Raw genomic sequence first — 18,206 nt, 5'->3', positions numbered from 1 at the left:
ACCACTGAACCGGCCCTTGACAGGGCTCTGAAGCACCCAAGAGAACGGCTATAATTGGTGAATCTACCCTAAAAGAGATTCACTGTAACAATCAAATGTTAGTTAGAAGGAAGTCAGAATGACAGTTTGGGGACTGGAGAAAGCATGGTGATGGGACAGTCACTCACCTAGACAATGCCTGGACAGGCCAGAGTGACTGCTCCATAGCCCTGGTCACAGGCGGGTTGTGGTGAAAACACTGTGGAGCACGAGTAGAGTCTCACCTGCCGGCCATGAACGTGGACACAAATCCTTTTGCGTAGGACCAGCTGCATGTCAGCAGGATGGCTAAGCTGGACTGTCACTCGCACAATCAGGAACACACGCTCGTCTGCAGGCGTGCCCTTGCTGAGCTGGGCACAGCTGTGCACTGCGGAGTCCCACGAGGCCTCTGCTTTCACCTGCAGAGAAGACAGGACAATGGACTGTGCTTTTCTCCAAAGAAACCAAGACCGTCTTGGCTTGGGCTGAAGTCCTCCTGTGAGGACACCCTGAAAAGACAATGGACGCAAGGACATGGCCTCCAACACCTTAGGCTGGAGAGCAGGGAACAGACTTTCCTGGCTGGCCGGCTTGCTCTTTAATTATTATTATTATTATTTTAAAAAGCACTCAAACATCAAGGAAAGTAGCAAACGTCAATACAATGGACTCCCATATGCCTTTTGAGATCCACCTATTGTCACAATTTGGTCAATTTTGCTTCTCTTTATCACAACAAACACACACATACTATTTTTGCTGAATCACTTTTGAGTAAGTGGGAGACAGCTACCACATTCAGGAAATTTATCATAGATACAATACTATCATTTATTATGTAGCCTGTATTCAAATGTTTCCCTTTCCCAGCCCCAGATCACAAGTTGCATGTAGCTGCCATATCCCAACAGCTAACTTAACCTGCAACAGTCCCACAGTCCTCGAGGAAGGGCCCGCCTGCCCCCCATCCTACAGTCTGCAGCTCAGGTGCCAGTGCCCAAGTGTGTTCTCACACAGGATTGCAGTTCTGCATCATAGGAACATGGCAGCTTTCCTTCCTGATACACTTCATGATGTAATTTTTCAAGCATATTAGAAAGTAGGGAATAAATCCCCAGATTTATCACACAGATTCTACCATTAAAATCAAGATTCACCACGCTGCCTTCATCTATTCTTTTCCTCCTACTCATAAAGTCTTTATGAAGTAACTTTAAAGAAAATCCCAAACGTGGTGCCATGTGCTCTCCCTGTACTTCAACAGCATCAACTTTCACCTCAGGGGCTGAGAACAGGATGGCTCCTGACCACTGACGGCTCCTGGCCACACAAACACGATCCTTTGCCAGGAGGAGGAGGAGGAAGGTGAAGAGGCAGAATGGAATGTTCAAGTCTCATTCTTTTTGGAAGTCAGAATGAAAGGCTTCCATTTGTGTTTGTTGAGAAGTGTACACACTGAAATGACCACCTTGGTAATTGCTTCAAGGGGCTCCTGGGAAGTCTATGGGACTACCTTTTATCTGACCCTCCTAAGTTCAGTTTGACTCACCTCTCCATCATGTTGTTTCACAATCTGGAGTTCAAAGAACTCTTCCTCCTCTTCCCCAGTCAGGGTAGCATCCCATCCTCCAGCTTCTGGGTCATCAAGGTTGTCCTGAGAGCTGAAATCATCAGCTGACAGCAAAGAGGCTCTGTTAAACCTGGAGATAATTCTCAAGGATAACCCTGACCAACTAAATTTCAAAGTGCTCATTATTAAAATTCTTATGTTTCAAATTTCCTTTGCAATCTCATATGACATGATGATGATAATCAAGAGTTCACAGATCTTAGAGTGGGAAGGTGCCTGAAGAAATCATCTGACTCTCAGTGTTCCCTTTATGCTTTATCTCACATGGAAGGCAAAGCAAGCCAAGACACCTGAGAAGTAACCCAAGGTGCACTCATCCACATTAATCACAGGATTATAACCCAAATGTCTCACCTTTTAGTGCACTGAAAAAATGAGAAATAATTCAGTGATTCTAGTTACTTGACAGTTAAGTTCAACAAAAGGATCAATTGGCTACACGAGCCAGAAACAGGAGGCCTTCGTTAGAAACTGCACCACAGCCCTGTGGTTACTTCGTTCCCAGCCTGGCCCTCTCCCAGTCCCCAACCACCTTAAGCTTACGCACAGGCATCAAAAGTAAGTGGGGGTGGACAGATGGGAACAGGAAAGAGTAGAATGAATCTGACGTAACTTTCCTATGTTCATATATGAATACACGACCAGAGAAACCCCACAGAAAATTCTGAGCACATCAGCTGCAACAGAGCAAGGCAGTGGATCTCAACTATTATGCATAATTGTCTAGAAAAAGTATTAAAATTTTAGTTTCCTCTTTCCTATGTTCATATACGAATACATGACCAGTGTAACTCCACATCATGTACAACCACAAGAATGGGAAGTTATACTCCATGTATGTATGATACACCAAAATACATCCTACTGCAATGTAAAATGAACAAATAAAAAATTTAAAAAGAAAAGGACAAGTGGGCTTGGGTGGACCAAGAACGTAACACTCAACAAAGTCCTGAGCATCTCTACAAATATCCAGACTAAGGGCCTTCCTCAGGCTCTTTCCTCCTCTTTCTTATGCAGCCTCCTCTCACACCACCCTCCTGCACACACACATGGCCCTCTACCTACGTAGCTAGGAAGCCTAACTTCAGAATAGATCAAAGTCATCCTCAATCTCCAAGGTTCAAGAGAACAACAGGCGGGACTGAGTCTTGCAGCAATACTTAAAAAAACAAAGAGCTCCCACCTATCATGGGGACAGACATACAATAGCAGGACCCAGTCCTCTAACTCTGTAAATGTGAAACTCTTCCATGTGAGCGAGCTCAGGGGCACAGATGCTGAGCACCTGGCACATCACAACTCCCTCTCTGCTCAATGGAAGGGGGTCCACCAAGGACACATGACTTGTCTACCTCCAGGTCTTAACCTTCACACCCAGTTCTTCTGCAGAAGTTGCAGGAATTTGCTAAAATTTGACTTATTTTTAGCTCCTTAAGTTACCTTTTCTCTTCCTATTTTTCCTCCTACAGGCAGAGTACATTGTGGGGGAAGCAGACAACAGTTATTTACCAAAAAAAAAAAAAAAAAAAAGAAAGAGAGAAAGAAAGAAAAAAGAAAAAACCAAAACCACAATCCAGGAATGATGCACAAGAACTCACAGAAAAAGTAAGAAACTTATTATATAATGTGAAGAAAACATGCTACATAGCATCACTATTTATTAGTCCTTTCCAGAGAAAAGACTTTGCCAAAGAATAGTTTTTTTGTGTGTGTGGTACTGGGGACTGAACCCAGGATGCCCTACCACTGAGCCACATCTTCAGTCTCTTATTTTTTATTTTCAGACAGGGTCTCACTAAGTTGCTGAGGCTGGCCTTGAGTTTGCAATCCTCCTTCCTTGGCCTCTGGAATCACTGGAATTACAGGTGTGCACTACTGCATCCATTTAAGAAGAAAACACTTTTAATGCAGAGGAATATCACTACCACCCTAAACTGAAAGGGGAAGCATGCACATAGAATTAGGGGTTGCAGCAGTGAAATGTGAGAAGACATGGTAATGAAGCATGCCTACTGCTATTAGAAAAATAAGACTGACAAACAAATCAGTCTTTGTACAGCATCAGAATGTGTGGGCCACAAAAAACTGCCTCTAACCTCAGGATGACAGGTTGCCTAGGGACACACTTAGTATCTGAGTGTTACCTGATTTGCCCACGTAAGCCTTCAAAAACTCCTCAAACTTACCATTTAGGTCAAGGAATATAACAGGAATGTGGCCTTCCATCCCAGGCACTGGCGTCCTGAAACACAGAGATAAACACTCCTCTAGTACAGCAGGTTCAGCAGAACACTTGAGGACATGGTCTCCACACACACTCTGGGCTAGCCCAGGTCTAGGCCACAACACCTGGGCACTGGTCTCCTATAATTTAACATGAGAGATGCCACAGAGACTGAACTGTAACTGCTGCTTCTTATGCTCACACTAGAACTGGTCTGCAGGACCCACTCACTGTTTAAAATCCCATTTCAACTCACTTTCTTATTAAAGAACATACATAAGGATTCTATGTGGCTTAACTTAGTATTTTTAATTTCTATGAAGTGGCACAGAATATTTGCTGATGAAACAGTTTAAGTTGGTACCAAAACCAAAAACTGGGGCAGATGCAATTTTCTTATGACTGAACATTCTTTTAAGGGAATGAATGATCCAAATAATTAACATATTAACTATTTTTTTAATGCTAAGTGCAGTGGTACTAAATATTGATTTAAGTTCTCAGAAATCTTAATTACTTTGGCCAATAACAATATTATTTAATAAAGCAGCTATTTTAGACCACAGTTATTCTACTCATGAAAATAATTTAATAGTTCTTTTAATTCAAACGACTCTGTCCTCACATGCTATTATGAATCTTCCATTAGCAGCAGCACACACAGAACTCAAATGGAAAGTAGGGGGTTAGAGAGTGCTCAGAACTCCACAAGAATTGAGGGGTTCCTACCACTCTGCCGGAGCCCCTGGAATGCCACTGCCAGCAGAGGGGACCATCACAGCATTCCTTTCTTCGGTTAGAGTCAACCGCATCTCTAGGAGTTGTGCCTCACGGTCAGCATCATCCTCTGTTTTATCTAGAATATCAAGAATGAGGATTAGGTCAGGAGTGGGGGTGCACACCAGGAATCCCAGCAACTCAAGAGGCCACGGTAGGATGACCACAAGTTCAGGGCAAGACTGGGCAATTTAGGGAGATCCTGTCTTAAATTCAAAAATAAAATATAAAGGCAGGGGGCAGAGCTCAGTGGTAGAGGGCATCTCTGATCCGGAAATGCTACTTAGTATTTCCACATCTGTCCTTGATTTCATGTGTTTTAGTTGCTGGCTAGTGAGTGCTCACTAGTGAAAAGAGCTAACCCAAGTAGAGGCCAGCTGAGCTCCCATGGAGAGGCCCTTTAGTCCATGAGCACGTGGTGACCTGGCCCAGTAGAGCACTTGGGAATTGGGCACCTTTCTTGAAGCTGTTTCTGAGGTATGTATGTGCTTTGCCCACTGCACTCTATAACACATTATCACAACTGGATGAATGTTCTCTTGAAGGGACATGAAACAAACCAGGAGTCACACTCATATGCTCTTGCCGTCCACATTACTGTTACAGGCTCTTAATTCACGTGGCTACAAATGGGGGTTAACTATGCACCAACTGCAGGGAGGAAAATGCTCAGTTGCTCTTCCTACCAGGTTTGCTGACGAGCTTTTGTAGCTGTTGATCCAAGTACTCTTGACGCTTTGTTAACACATTCAGCCATTTTCTACGTAGTCGCTCTAAATCCCGATCCTGAAAGAAAATAAGGGAAAGCATACTCACCACATTCAATATGATGTCAAGACAATATTCATGAAACCGATGCTCTAGTCCACCTTTCTCCAACAGGGTTAAAAAATGTGAATATTTCACAATTGTTTCATTATTAGCACCACCAGATGCCTCTACACAATTCAGAAGTAAAACTCTGAGAGTCTTAAGCATTCTCTTCTAGAATAGGATTATTTCTGAAAGGAATTTCTCTGGCACCCAAGCCAGTTTTATTTCTACTGGCTCATGGGACAGAACTCCAAGCAAGGAAGTTGCAAGTTACAAGGTCTCTTTGCTGGAAAGAACTTACAAATTGTATTCAATAATCTTCAGATTTACATAGCCCAGGACCATCAGAAGGGGCTTTAAATGTTACAACCTCTACTCCCACAGGTCTCACTAGGCTCTCAGGAAAATTCATGTAAACACTGTTCCCCTTATTGTGTATTTCAGGGGATGGCAAGAGGACAGGGATTATCAGCAGACTAACAACTCTACCAGTCAACACCTGTAAGCACGCCAATCTTCCCTCATTTCCTTTGTAATAAGGTTACAAGACCGGGTCGGTCAGTGGAATCCTGCAGATGCCATGTATCTGGATTTCACTAGGGCACTTAACCAAATAGCCCATGACATTCTTGTGGACAACATGGAGGAACTTGAGTGAAATCACAGAGGACTCAAATACACGACCAAAGAGCAGTGATTAAGGGAATAATGTCAGACTAAAAGAGGTCTCTGTTGCTGTGCCACAGGACTCTGAATTTAACACCATCTGATACAATGTGTTTTATCAGTGACTTATAGGAAAACAGACGTTTCTATCAAATTAGAATGATGCAAAACCAGGAGAATGACTACACTGGATGACATAATCAGGCTCCACAGAGCTGAGACAGTCCTAAAGGATGACTAACAAGCTGAAACTTCACAGACATAAACAAAATCTGGCAGATTAGGGAATGAAAAGGTAAAAAAATAAAACTACAAAAACCCTGGATGACTCCAGAAGTGGGCATTCAGGGAGAATTGGCTTCGAATAAGGAAAAACGCCTAGGGCTGGACCACGTTCAGGGTGACGACTCAACAGGGGCAGGGGCAGTGACTCCACTCAAGGAGAGGCCAGGGAAGAGCAGCTGGGAAATAGCTCTTTAGGAGATGGGATGGGGAGCTCTGGGTGTGGGGAAGGAAAGTGATGTCCTGCTCCTAACACCTGCTTCATGACCATGATACAATACTGTCTCCTACTCTGTGTTACTTTAAGAAAATGCACCATTTGAACCAAAATTACTTAATTATTAAGTAGCACCACAACAAGCTCCTGGAATGTGTAATTATGTACTTGAATCAAGTTGACAGGCTAACCGATGCTCAATTACCTGGTAGCTGTCCATGTCCTCCTCTTCCTCCTAAAAGAAAAAATGCATCATGGAGAATCGAAACAAGAATTATTTATCCAAGAATTGGATACACTGAATCTTTCCTCTGTTTAATTATACTGTGTCACCTCCCACCTACAGCACCCTCACTCTGAGCTTTACAGTTGTCAGGAAGTGGAGGGAAACCTTGAGCCCCTGGGGGTTGGGGGTGAAAAGAACTGTTTGACCTTTTCAGATCCAGTACAATACTTTCCCTGCTGGGCTTACAGTCCCACTCGCCAGGGAAAATCAAACCCCTGCTGGCAAGTAGGCTTCACAAGCCAGTGGGGGGTTCTGCAGAGGGGCTGCAGTGCTGAGAGGCTAATCACCACGCACTGGGGAGGTGTGGAGGTTAAGGAGTTTTAACCCTCAGCTTGCCATATCAAAAAGGCAATGCAGACAGAACTGTTCACGGAACACAGTGTGCCAAGGTTCCAAAAGACTCTGGTCTGGGTTTGTCTTTTAACAAGCCTAAAACAGGCACAGAAACTTACATGGAAGGCCTCAAGAGTTTTGGGGGACCTGAGTGGTCTGACTTTGACACATCCAATGCCGACTGACAATATACATTCTTCCATCAACGGTAAAGTCCCAGATTCCTGCACAGACTTCACTTCAACTTGAACTCGCCGGGACTGCCCCTGGATCACAAAGAATTTAAAGTCTAAAAATTGGTTTCTTATTTCCAAAAAACTGGTTTAGAGAGACCCCTACAGGTTCACATTGAGAAAAACATTTAACTTTGGAGACAGATTTCACCATATCTTAATATATTAGGTATTAAAATACAAATCCAAAACCAGTCAGGAAAACTTACATTCCTTGTTAGCAAGTAAAAAGACACAGAATAAACATTTGGTTTATATATTTCTTCAATAAAAAGAAACATTAAAAGAAAACATTCTAACAAAGGAAATGTAAACAGTTGTCTAATAAAAGATGTTCAACTTATCTGATAATCAAACACATACAAATTAAACATGGCACACTTTTATATCTGCTTGTTAAGCTAGCAATTATATTTCAAACAGGCAATTTCCAATACTGCCCAGGTTTACAAGGCAGACAATTTCAAACACTGTAGGGCAAGAAATTAAACTGGTGCAAGCTTTCTCCAGGACAATATGACTTAAAAATATAAGTATCCCATGCCCCAGAACCAACTTTGTAGGGATATGTTCTAAGTAAATAATCATGCATTTTTATAAAGAATTTAAAAGTACTGCAAAGAACAAAAAATAGATATAAATTAAATGTACAGTATTTATACCTATTTAAATAAGCTGGCATGCATAATGAAACACTATGTAGTCACTAAAATATCACTGTGGGAAAACATGCATGGCATGCCAAGTCAAAGAGCAGTTAACCAAGGAGACACAATACAACCTAGTTCTAAAAAGCAAGCATCAGTTAGAAACAAGAAAGGCAAACACTACCTTGGAATCACTGCCCTAATCCCAGAATAAAAATAATTTTAAATTAAACTGCAAAATGAACCGATCAGAAAGAAGCTGTTCCTACTTAAACCTGTTTTCTGAGTAAATCCTATGTGACTCCATGTATTTACCATGATGTAACAGTCAGAAAGAATTCCCAGTATTCTCAAATTACTGACTTCAAACTTAGTTTACAAATGTTAGGGACAGAAAACAGAATATGAAAATGGAATCTAAATATTTGGTTTCAAATCAATTACTCTTGCCTTCTTCCATTGGACTTCAGCTCCTGGGAGCTTTGCATGATCAGGAAAATCTACTTAGGCATTGATCCTATCAAGTTGCGTTTGAGCACATAAGATACAGATATCTTTTGAGTTGATATTTTCCAAGGACTATGCATGAGATATTCTGTGGAAAAATTCCTCAGAAAATATTTTAATAGTCTAATATTTCAACTTTCTACCTTCTAAGCCAGAAAGTAACCTGTTTTAAACATGTAAAGGGTGCATATTGACAAAGGAAGATTCTGGTTATGGAGAGGCAGGGGAGGAGGGCTGAGGAGGAATGGCTTACTGCTCCACAGGAAACCTCTGCAAAGTGCACTTCAAATACGACGCTGAACTTGTGGGGACTGCTGATATCCCACCCAGCACTTGCTGCCTACAGCAGTTTCCATGTGGCTAAGCACATCAGCTGTCCTCTGCCACTTTCCTGTTCAAGAAGAATATGTCCTAATGTTCAGACATATTCAACTCAGGTGAGCCTTGTGTTGGAGGCCCTCTCAACCACCTGCCCCGAGCTTCTGCCATCCTCTTCTGCTTCCAGTTCCTCACACATGTGACTCTGCACAAAGAGACCCAAGTACAGCCTTGCGTCTTTATTCTTGCCATCTGTATAGGAGAAACCTTCCCAGACCTCAAGTGATGCTTTCTGGCAACCAAATAAAGAGACACATCCTTCAAAAAAGCCTTTCCTGACAAACCCAGTGATCTTTAAACACTCTTAGTAAAGGGTATCAGAAGCATGACCAACACCTAAATATCCAATTGACACTAAATGGTAGAAACATCACCCTGTCTTGTGTCCAGTAATGAATTTCTAAGGCAGCCAAGGAAGATATACATCTTAACAGATGTCCAGAGAAAGAAGTCCTCCACAGACCAGAATTCTACTTTATGTATATGTATCATGCTGCAATTTAAACCAATCTCTTGCTTTCAGTTCCTTGCCTATAGTGAGTGCACCTGCTCATATTCATTTGCTGGGGTCCAAAAGAAGTGCTTTTCATCTTCCTTCTTATATAGACACTTAGAAACTTAAATAGTTGAGCAAACATTCTCTTTCTTTTAACCTTTCTCATGTTTGGATTTGAATGCTTATAATGTTCATTTTTTAGAGCTACTTTTATTTTAAACTATGGAAAAATCTCATAGGATATGGTAGTCTGCTAAATGATGAACTAATGCACAGCACAGCAAAAAGGGTATTTCCAAATCATTTATGAAATTATATGAAGACTTCCCCTTTCACTGTCAGTTGGCAGAACAGACTGGCAGATAGGAATGTGCCTGAGGTCGAGGAACTATGGTCACATATTTCTCTGCTAGGTGGATCTGGCATGCATTCACATTTACTCAGCTGCGTCTGTTTAACACCTATGTGTGCCAAGCACTGTGCTTCATACACAGCATCCCTCTTAATCCTTACCCCAGTCCCATGGCATGGGTGTTGCCATCTCTCCATACTGCAGGTGAAGGGCAGAGGGCAGTGGACATGCCTACAGGTGCACAGCTGGGACCCTGTAGGACCAGCACGTTGACCCTGAACCCAGTTCTGCCTGCCATGGCAGAACTCTTCTCCTTGTTTTCATGAATGTGATAATGCTGCTTCATGTTTGTTTTATGTAATTCTAAGTTTTTCTTTAAAGTTTATCTTTTTCATAACCCAACAGAAGTTGGTTTCAAAATATTATAAATAGCAAGACTCATGACAAGGAAAGTAAATGCATGTGAAGTAGGAAATTATTTTAATGTAAGATATAGACTTGGCCAGTCTAGATACCATCATCAGCCATCAACATTTCTCTTAAAAAGAATCCAACATGTAGCTCAGAGATAGAGTGCTTGAACAGCATCCATGAGACTCTGGGTTTGGTCCCCAGCACCACCAAAAACAAAATAAGAGAGAGAGAGAGAGGAGAGGAGAGAGAGGAGAGGAAGAGAGAGAGAAGAGAGAGAGAGAGAGAGAGAGGAGAGAGAGAGAGAGAGGAGAGAGAGAATATGGATACAAAATTAGGCCTTCTGGTGCCAAAGACTTTAATAAGATCATTCACAGTCTTGTTACCTGCCGGAGTTGGAAGACCCCTCCTGTCGGGACATCCTTGGCAGGAATCACTTCAACAGGGCAGTATTCACCATTCTCATTCTGTTCCAAGATCTGAACCCAGAATTCTAATTTCCTGGTGACTTCACTCCACCTAGGAAAAAGAGGCAGTTCTTGGGAAGTCACATTTGTTCTCCAATACAGGCAGCTTAGGATCCTACACAGGAGACTTAGAAACTAAAATGATCGCCAAATGGGTGCCTGATCCATGGTTCATTGAGAAATATACAAGTATGTGCTGATAAACACAATGAACAGCAAGGTTAAACTAACTTGGTATCAGGACTAGAAGTGTTTCCTTTTTATTTGCTTAGAAAGATATGATAACGACAAAATCTATTTCAAAGTGGTTGCTCAAAAACCAGAGAATTCTAGTGAGATGTACAGAACAAGTACAGGGACTACCTTCTTATAAACAAATGAAGGTAGCGCTGTCCACTCCAGTGACCTGACAAGTCAAGAAAAAAAATCTCCTAATTGGCCAAAACTTTCTAAATAAAAAAATTAAAAAAGAAAGAAAATCTGGTTCTTGTCTATAATTAAATGAAAGAAAGCATCTTCTATTTCAGTCATTCCCTTTATTTTTTTTAGTTGTAGATGGACACAATACCTTTATTTCACTATTCACCTTTTTTATGTGGTGCTGAGGATTGAACCCAGTGCCCCACACATGTGAGGTAAGGGTTCTGTCACTGAGCCACAACCCCGGCCCCATCAGTCATTCCCTTTTAAATCTTCCTTTTAAAGTCAGCAACAAGGGGCTGGGGTTGTGGCTCAGTGGTAGAGCACTTGTTTAGCACGCATGAGGCCCTGGGTTCGATCCTCAGCACCACATAAAAATAAAATAAAGGTATTGTGTCCACCTAAACTAAAACGAAATATTAAAAAAATAAATAAAGTCAACAACAAGGCTCCCTCCATCACTGATGCCACTCAGAAAGAACTTCGAGTTAAAGACAGTAAACTTAATGCTGCAGATCTCCATTCATTCTCCAAAGCTGATTAATTAGAAATAATTCACAGTGATAAGTGACCATCCCCCACATTAATTTCACTATTTCTTCTTAAACAGCCACATACTTAACTTTCTCACATCATTCTTCAAAGTTCACTGCCCTAAGGAATGTAACTGTGAGATGTACGCCCTGCACGCAACATGTCTAACCCCTGGGACCTGGTAATGCTCAGGAAAGAGTAAGCTTTGTAAACAGCAGTATGCGTCTACAGCAATGTTTTTAAATTGTAAGTGGAATTAGATGGATATCCAAGATTCACCTGTCCCGAAGACTTCGTGTTTTTGCCTGGATGATTCCCAAATCCCACAAGGCTGGGTTTTTCCGAGGGTCATTCATTTTATGTCCATATACTTCAATTGCCAAGGCCCCTTCAGAAAGATGCTCAATGAAGTCTTCTGTGATGTTAACAGAAAACTCCTGAAACACAACAGTTCATTACAAAATAAAAGCACTTTCTGGTAATCTTACAATTACTTATATGCAAGACATCCTACAATTACTTATATACTTAAATTTTATCAAGGAGAGAAGAAACAGAAAACAGAATGCTTCTGTTACAGAGCAGAGTTGTCACAGAACCCCTGGGGAATGCTTGGGTGGTCAAAGGTTCTTACCTTTAAGTTTACTGAGTTTTAAAACTTTCTACTTTTTTTCTTTTAGAATGTACTTTTTAAATTGGTTCTTTTTAGTTATACGTGACATAGAACTTATTTTGACATCATTATAATTTGTTCCAATTCAATCTCCCAAGATTTCCCCTTCCCCTCTCCTCTTCCCTCCTCATTCCTTTCCCTCTGCTCTACTGACCTTTCTGCTACTTACTTATAGGTGTTTTTTTTTTTTTTTTTTTTTAGTGTCTTGTGGATGTACATGACGGTGAGATTCACTGTGGTATATTCGTATATGTACTTGGGAAAGTTAGGTCAGATCCATTCCACTGTTCCCTTTCCCTACTCTTCACCTTTCCCTACTCTTCCACCCGTCCCTTCATTCTCCTTTGTCTACTCCACTGATCTTTCTTCTATTTTTTATCCCCTGCCACCTTATTTTGGATTAGCTTCTGCATCAGAGAAATATTTGACCTTTGATTTTAAAACCTTCCACTTTGAAATTCTAGTATGTAAGAACAGCACTGTATTGTATTTTGTTGGCAATATTTTGGAATCTATTTCTTAAAAGAACAACTAACTCCATGAAGTATTATAATGATTTATAATAACTTGATGTAAGTTTTTACCTTCGAGGCTGGGGATATAGCTCAGTGGGTAGAGTGCTTGCCTTGCAAGCACAAGTCCCTGGGTTCAATCCCCAGCACTGTGCAAAAAAAAAAAAAAGTTTTTACCTTTAATAAGGTAGCAATATGTTGCAAAAATGACTTTTTCCAGCTTTTAGATGTCATTTCCAATAAAAGAAAATAATGATTATGAGCCCAAAAAAGGAATTTTCCCAACCTGTCCTTGTGCACACGTGTGTGTGTGTGTGTGTGTGTGTGTGTGTGTGTGTGTGTGAGAGATATTGGGGATTAAACCCAAGGGTGCTTGCTACCACTGAGCTATATCCCCAACTCTCTTTTGCTTTTTATTTTGAGGCAGGGTCTCATTTAATTGCTAAGGCCAGCCTCCAATTTGTGATCCTCCTGCCTCAGCCTCCTGAGTGCCTGGGATTGCAGGAGTGCACCATAACACCTGGCCTAACCAGTTCACTTTTACAGGATAGTATCTTACAATAAGGATTTTACTCTGTTAAGAAAGTCATGACATTTTCCACCTCTGGGAGCATCTCCCCTGAACTTCTCTGTCCATCTTTAATGCACTGAAGACATTTCTCTGTTGTAAACACATTGGAAAGAAACCTCAAAAAAAAAAAAAAAAAAAAAAAAAAAAGATATTGATCAAGTGTAGAATAGCAGCCAAATTAAAACAAACAAACAAACAAAAAAACCTGACATATTAGTTCAGGCTTTGCTGGTCACAAGCCACAGGCAACATAACTAATTACTCTGTGAATGGTTCCTTCTGCTGAAAAAGAGTACTATGATGAAATACAACTGGAAACAACCACAGGAAAGAATGACAAAGTGCTCAGCAGAACATCAGACTCGCAATGAAGAGATTTCTTGTCTGTTGCCTTAATTTTCACAAAACACTAGCTTATTAACCTTTCCAGATTTCTCTTCTCCGTTAATGTAACAGAAAACATGGACACCCTTTGGAGACGACTTCACACATGCAGGTGTGCATATTTTTTTTTTTTTTTCACGCGTTACCTTTTGACTGTAGACAAGTTAAATGCATTGACTCTAATTCTTTACTCCATCCCCACTCTAAGACATTCTGGTCCAAGACAGATGAACACGATTAGTCAAAGAGATAAGGATTGTTTTTTTGATTATTGGTTACACATGAGTAGACTACAAAACCAACTCACGCTGCAATGATCAAAGACAACCATGCACTGGGGCTCTTTGCTGACAGGGGAAGAGGAGGTATCCACCTCAGGCACAACTATCACCGGCTCCTGCTGATCCCAGAAGTCATATTTGCAGAACACAAAGTGGGCCAAATGCTGGGGCAGCCCTGTGGCTTGAGTATTTTCACCTGAAAGGAAAAAGAGGGCTCTGTTGGTGTTTTAACCAGAAGATTCCAAGTGGTACTCTGAGCTAGAGACATGGGTTCCTGTCTTGACCACATCCCATTTGCTTAGGAGTGTTCCTGCATCTGAAATGGTGCCCACACTGTCCTATTTAGTAAGAGGCCTGATACAGGGTGATAACAACTTGATGATAAAGGTGGATATACTAAAGTATTTAGAGGCTGATGAGAGCATTTAAATTCTAGTTTCTTAGAATATTAGAATATAACAGTCATCAACTCAGAAGAAAAAGTTCGTGAACATCATCATTCAGTGATATGAATCTGGCTAACTATGAATATGTCATAAGAACAAGAGTCAGGTACAACGAATAAAAAAACAAAATCAGTGTATGTGCCAATAAGCAACAAATGTTCAAGGAAGGGCAAAGTATTTATTCAAAAGAGTTTTTTTGGTACCAGGGATTGAACATAGGGGCTCTAGCACTGAGCTGAGGACCCAGTCCATTTTTGTTTTTTGAGACAGAGTCTAAGTTGCTTAGGGCCTTGCTAAGTTGCTGAAGCTGCTTTTGAACTTGGAATCCTCCTGCCTCAGCCTCCCAGGTGGGCACCACCATGCCTGTCTCAGTATTTCAAAGTATGAAGAAGAACAAGGTTCTCAAGTAAAAAGGTTACATGCTACTACAGTATTTTTTGGAGAAATTTAAAAGCACTGAGAACATGGTGCTGAAGCTCCAGAGGGGAACGGAGGGAAGTGCAGAAGACAGCATCTAGTACCTTCTGCACCAACACTGAACAGAAGCCTTCCCCACACAGACTTAGTGGGGAGAGACTTCCAAGCACAGAGCACTGAAATGGAGGACTGCAGAGTTCTGTGACAATAGAGTGAAAGTGGAAACATGTACCTCAGAAAGTTAAATTAGGTTCTGATTTTATAACTGACTGGGCCAATCTTCACACTACTGAATGACAGGAACTTTGTTCTTCACCAGGTCACTCCCTGCATGTTGTGTAATTTCCTCCACCTCTAATGATAAATTTAATGAAAATAAAGATGAATATATGGCATAAGTTCATGTAAGTTCAGCAACCACAAATATAACCTTCACATTTCAGAAGCATTAGTGAAGACGGGGAAATCACAGAAAGCAGATTTCCTCCACACCAGGCAGAGACAGGGTAGCATCAAATGGGGACTTCACAGTAATTCACCTTTTCCTGTGATGCCAACAAGTCTGAAACCTCTAGACAGCAGTTTCCTCACAGGTTACAGAAGACTGGTTGGCACAGTTCACCTCTCCAAATCAAAACTGAGCAATCAGTATCCTATAATTTATATATATATATATATTTTTTTTTAAATCATTTTCACTAATTTTAATAAATATTTTTTCACCCTTATGTTCTTTATGATGAGGCACTATGGAAAGATTATAATATTTTGAGGCTACATGAATCTAAACAAAATCTTTCACTTATTAGCTTGTGTGTTGGTGCAAAGTACTTAAATTTTTAGTTTTCTTGGGGTGGTACTGGCACAAAAACAGTCATGAAGATCAATGGTACAGAATAGAAGACACAGAGACAACCCACATAAATACAGCTATCTCATACTAGACAAAGGCGCCATAAACATACACTGGAGAAAAGATAGTCTCTTCAACAAATGGTGCTGGGAAAACCAGAAAGTCACAGGTAACAAGATGAAATTAGACCCCTCTCTCTCACCCTGCTCGAAATTCTATTCAAAGTGGATCAAGGACCTAGGAATTAGACCTGAGACACTTCACCACTAGAAGAAAAGTAGATCCAAATCTCCATCATGTTGGCTTAGGAACCGAATTCCCCAACAAGACTCCTAAAATAATCAAGAATCAACAAATGGGGGCTGGGGTTGTAGCTCAGGGGTAGAGTGCTTGCCTCGCATGTATGAGGCACTCGGTTCGATCCTTAGTGCCATATAGAAATAAATAAAAGTATGGTGTCCATCTACAACTAAACCACACATCACAGGGACTATAAATAATAGAGGAACATTACAAAAAAAGAATCAATAAATGGGATGGTATCAAACTAAAAAGCTTCTTCACACCAAAGGAAATGACCAAGAACTTGAAGAGAGAACCTGCAGAATGGGAGAAAATCTGTGCTACTTGCACCTCAGATAAAGCATTAATCTCCATGATATATAAAGAACTCAAAAAACTTAACACCAAAAAAACAAATAACCAAATCAATAAATGGGCAAAGGAATGAACAGACACTTCACAGAAGAAATATCAATGTTCAACAAATATATGAAAAAATGTTCAACATCTCTAGCAATTAGAGAAATGCAAATCAAAACTACACTGAGATTTGATTCATTCCAGTCAAATGGCAGAATATAGGTAACATTAACGTTGGTGAGGATGTGAGGGAAAGGGTACACTCATACATTACTGATGGGACAGCAAATTGGTGTAACCACTCTGGAAAGCAGAATGGAAATTCCTCAGAAAACTTGGAAAGGAACCATCATTTGACCCAGTCATCCCACTGGGAGGGATCAGGGTGTTCATCAGATTGGACAGGGTGGAGTGGGGGAATGGGAGCGGGGATGGGAATGGGAAAGACAGCAGAATGAACCAGACCTCACTTTCCTATGTTCATATATGAATACACAACCAGTGTAACTCCACATCATGTACAACCACAAGAATGGGAAGTCATACTCCATGTATGTATAATATACTGGAATGCATTCTGCTGTCATGTGTAACTAAAAAGAACAAATAAAAAATCTTAAAAATTTAAAAATAAAATGTTTAGTTTTTGAAGGTTCAGCTTTCTTCTGAGAAAAATGAGATTGTTAATGGCCACCCTACTGTCCTGGATGACACCACGCCAGTTTGAAGGTAAGGCGAACGAATGGAAGCAACTGACAAGGCGTTCGGGACATACTTCTCTGTGACTGAATTCCATCTGAAAGCTACGTTTTCCCTCTAGAAATTCATCTCAAGTTTAAGAAAAAGAAGAAATAAGATATCTAAACTGACCCATCCTCTACAAGCAACTTCTCAGGACTGAGACTCAGGATCTAGAACACAGGTTGTGGGGGTTTTACTGGGTTTAAGTTTTTTACATACAAAAATGAGAATCACCACAAGGTGTCAGAATACCACAGACTTTAGCTTGCAGCTGTCCAAGGCAGAGGGGCAAGCGAAGGGCCATCAGCCAGCATCGATGTTGTCTGGGGCTTTTGAATGTACTTACTACCACTGGAAATATTAATATGTGTATGTTTTTCATTAAGGAAAATAGGCTCAGACTTCTTTCCTGAGCCAGTGACTCTCAGCACCCATGATATTTTACCTGTTTGTCTCTCACTTTTCCACCAGCACTTCCTCTACTGTCACAGTGTATTTGTCCTTGTCCTTTTTACACAAAAAGGCTGCCACATGCCAGAATGTGGGCTCTAAAAAGAACTTCCTATGACAGAGAGCAGGTTCTTTGGAGGAATGGCTGGCTACACATCTGGGATAGGGAACGTACGGGATGCAACCAGAATATCCATCATACAGAAAGCCACCAAGTCTGTGCAGGTCAAGGTCACTCCAAAGTAGCCAACTGAGGTGACTGCCACCAGCCAAAGACAGGGATATTAGAGCTTCAGTAGAGTGCAATGGATTGACACCCAAGTAAGCTTAAGTTCAGAATTCCTAATATAGTAAGGCCAAAAAAGTTTCACTGATAAAAACATCAATTCATTATTTTGAAAACTAGTAAACAAAGGGAGAGAATGGAGCACCTAGCCCACCTTCTCTATATGGACTATCTCTGAATGGCAAGAGAGCTGAGGACAGGACAATTCTCTCTATAAAAGCAGGGACTTGCAATACCACTCTTTTATAACGTC

The 18,206-nt window shown here is 41.0% G+C and overlaps 1 protein-coding gene across 1 annotated transcript in view; it reads right to left on the bottom strand.

Moving 5' to 3' along the window:
- Positions 1-18,206, bottom strand: part of Kif13b (kinesin family member 13B) — a 160,449-nt gene that overhangs the window by 44,398 nt on the left and 97,845 nt on the right. Inside the window, 10 exon segments of the mRNA XM_047548390.1 lie at positions 264-440; positions 1,571-1,695; positions 3,841-3,896; positions 4,608-4,734; positions 5,342-5,441; positions 6,839-6,868; positions 7,372-7,518; positions 10,663-10,795; positions 11,977-12,134; positions 14,145-14,299. Of these exon segments, the coding sequence (XP_047404346.1) occupies positions 264-440; positions 1,571-1,695; positions 3,841-3,896; positions 4,608-4,734; positions 5,342-5,441; positions 6,839-6,868; positions 7,372-7,518; positions 10,663-10,795; positions 11,977-12,134; positions 14,145-14,299 (1,208 nt within the window).

Source organism: Sciurus carolinensis, chromosome 4, assembly GCF_902686445.1.
Source record: "Sciurus carolinensis chromosome 4, mSciCar1.2, whole genome shotgun sequence".
NCBI lineage: Eukaryota > Metazoa > Chordata > Mammalia > Rodentia > Sciuridae > Sciurus > Sciurus carolinensis.
This window is presented reverse-complemented; position numbering and strand designations above follow the sequence as displayed.